At 36.6% G+C, this 3,311-nt stretch overlaps 1 protein-coding gene across 1 annotated transcript; it reads left to right on the forward strand.

Moving 5' to 3' along the window:
• The first annotated feature begins 32 nt into the window (after window positions 1-32).
• LOC144639652 (two pore potassium channel protein sup-9-like) lies at window positions 33-1,840 on the forward strand. Its single transcript, XM_078498936.1, has 2 exons — window positions 33-335; window positions 975-1,840. Exons 1-2 carry the CDS (start codon window positions 44-46, stop codon window positions 1,598-1,600), a joined length of 918 nt encoding a protein of 305 aa, XP_078355062.1. The 5' UTR covers window positions 33-43; the 3' UTR covers window positions 1,601-1,840.
• Window positions 1,841-3,311: the final 1,471 nt, after the last annotated feature.

Below are 3,311 nucleotides of genomic sequence, written 5' to 3' on the forward strand. Positions count from 1 at the left end.
TTACCTTACGTAAATGTTACTTCTAGGATATTTTGACGGACAAATGCATCCGCTTCTTGAAAAAGCACTTCTGCGCGTGGTGTTCTTTTACACATATGGCTTGTTCGTTGCTTGGATTTTCACCCTGATTGAGAAAACAAATGAATCTGCCCAAGACAAAATGAAAAGGACGCTGTTAAAACTGAAGGAGGAAACATACATTAAGTTTAACATGACAGACAATGAATTTGAAAGCTTAGTGACAAGAGCCGCAGCGGCAGTGATGGAAGGGGATCAACTGGACTGGACTTTTCTGAACAGCTGTGGATTCGTGTTCGCTGCTCTCACCACGATAGGTAAATCACCACTTAATATAATTTCGAACAAATTTTCATTAAACATATGTTATTTAATTCATGAAACACAAGTGAAAGTTTAAACGAACAAGAACTGCTTTGGAAACTAGAATGAAAGGCGAGCGTTTTCACAGCTACGATTCACATTCAGCTCTATAGGGCAATCTTTACTGACATCATTGTTTACATTTTGCTTCATTATCATACGACTTAAGGTAGAGAAGGCATCATGCCATAAACAAAGTGAAACTTAATTATGGGCGAAATTTTCAGCTCTTTGGGAGATATAAGCGTCCAAAAACCGCAAAATTTCTGGGTGGTAAAAGCGCTAATGAGTTCATACATTCTTTGTAAAATATCAAGTTATCAAACCTCCCTTACAGAAAAAGTATTTAATCCATGGGCTTCAAATTTATAGCGAAAGTTAATCTTACCATACACTTTCAATTTTCAGGTAATGAGGCAAATAGTGTGTTATAAAATGTAGCTTTTTAATACATCGTTTGATGGCTATAAATAGATTGTTTATCAACTGTTATGTCTTACAAACTTGAATAAAAGGCTTGACGGTAAAATGAGGCATGTAAACTGATTTTGATAATTGGATTTTGTTCTTTATTATCGTTTATGTTTTTTTAGGATATGGACATATCACACCAAAGACGCAACTCGGCCAAGGTATTACAATCATCGCCTGCATCATTGGAATTCCTATAGCAATGTTGGCATTTAAAACATCGGGCGAGCTCTTGGCTGCGTCTTTCAGGTTTCTTGTCGTCAAAACAGAAACTGTTATGCTGAAAAAGGCTGAGCCGAAGCATGTCAAAAAGAAAACATTTTCTGTGGCCACTGCACTGATGGTTGTCCTAGTTATCTTGTCAGCCTTATCGAGCACTTATTATGAAAACTGGACTTTCATGGAGGGTTTGTACGCGTGGTTTATAACTTTCACAACGATCGGTTTTGGGGACTATGTGCAATTTGAATCACATGCGAGAAAGGTAGCCCAAGGAGAATCCCCTAAAACTAGTTTGCTAGTCCACGGAATTATCTTCGCTGTGCCTTACGTGGTTGGCTTGAGTCTTATGTCATGCATTTTGAACTGCCTTGTCGACTCCGTGGATCACATACGTAATTTTCGTGATCGTACTATGAACTGTTGTCTTGGCTTCATTTCGCCCATAAAACGATTGCCCTGTTGCACAAGTTATGATCTAGCAGCTGAAGAGCCCAGTCATGAGCAAAATGAGCTAAGCTCTGTGTAGCATAACTGTCTAGGGTCTTAGCTGGATTGTTAACTTTAAAAAGGTGAAAGGATCCAAGACCGTCTGTTCATTCGTTAATCGAACCAATGCAGTCGAACCTCTTAAATACGGACACTAAAGGGATATGGAAAAGTGACCGTTTTATGAAGGTGTACGTATAAGAGGGTCTCAATGGGGTTAACCGTTAGCCGTTAGGCGTAAAAATTTAGCCGTTAGGCGTAAAAATTTGAAAATTGTAACCGTTAGCCGTAAAATATGTTAACCGTAAAAAATCGGTCAGTAATTATAAATAAACCAAAGTAGTTCACTTCATCGTCCCAAAATGGCCCTGAGGCCTAAAATATGTTTTTCAATAATGGAAATTAATTTTTAACTTTTTAAAACAATGAAAATTAACTTTAAACTTCTGTTAACCGTTATGGAATTATATTAACCGTTAGCCGTAGAAAAGCCAAAATTTTAACCGTTAACCGTAAAAGCCACCACCCCATTGAGACCCTCGTATAACAGCAGTTTATTTAAATTTTAGTGTGTTTCGGACTGATTTAACTGCCCGTATTAGGGAGGTGTCCGTATAATGTGGAGGTGTCCGTTAGGAGAGGTTCGACTATATCAGATGTTCGGCTGTATCAAATGTAAGAAATCAAGTCGACTCTTTCACGCACAGTAACCATTAGATGTTTTGTAGGTCTAATTAGCATGTAAATACGATTTTTTAAGGCAAGTGGCGTCTATTTAGACAAAACCGTAAATAATCTAAGAACTACAACCTGTAAATATGTTTTATTTTGTGGAAAATTGGAAAATTGCTATTATAAAAGATTGCTTAGACGTTTTCGTTAGCTAAAAAAGCTTTATGTGGCTTTGTTTTGTCGAAAGAACTTTGATCGAAATAAAATGAATAAAATCGATTACCATTATGCACAAAATTACTTATATTTTTTTTATATGTTGAGAACATAAGTGACGAAGCCCTAAATATGGTTGGCGGACCACAATACTATCAGCTACGTAATTCTGTGAATAGATCTTTCTCCGAGATACCATTTGCGTTTGTCGCTCAATGAGACTCGGTGAAAAAACTCTTGTAAAAATTATGAGTCGTAGATAACTGAACGTGAACACAACTTATTCCATATATGTGGTTGTCATCTGCTTGAATTGGCCATTTCCAAGTTCATTTCCACATTGAATTCAAAATGAGTCCTGCTGCAAAATCCTTTTGCTTTTTGCACTAACTAGATAGTATTCTAACTGCAGTCAGTTCACCCGGGACACAAATATGTTGTGATTCAATTTTACCATTGGTACAATTTGATATTTTCCTTTGTTCTGGTGTAAGATAGTATATGATACTGGAATGAATAAAAAGCAACAGAAAATACCAAATTGTACCAAGGGTAAAATTGAACCACAACAAATACACCGTGGTCCATCGCACAATAAATTGGTAAAAATTTTTACTTGGCCCCTGCCAATTTTGAACTGATTGTTCAATTGATATTTACAGACATGAAACCGAGGGTCTTATTAGTCTTCAATTTTTATTTATAGTGACGGATGACATAACTGATTGTTCCGAGTTCCATTATTTAAAAGCCCCTCTTAAATTAATAGTATATACAGTAATATATTTTAAAAAGTAGGAACTGTTTCGGACTTGTGCTGAGAGTCAGAGATGACAGCGGATGAAGAATCAAGACACAGATGT

The sequence above is a fragment of the Oculina patagonica genome, unplaced genomic scaffold, assembly GCF_052425735.1.
Source record: "Oculina patagonica isolate OP01 unplaced genomic scaffold, crgOcupat unplaced1155, whole genome shotgun sequence".
NCBI lineage: Eukaryota > Metazoa > Cnidaria > Anthozoa > Scleractinia > Oculinidae > Oculina > Oculina patagonica.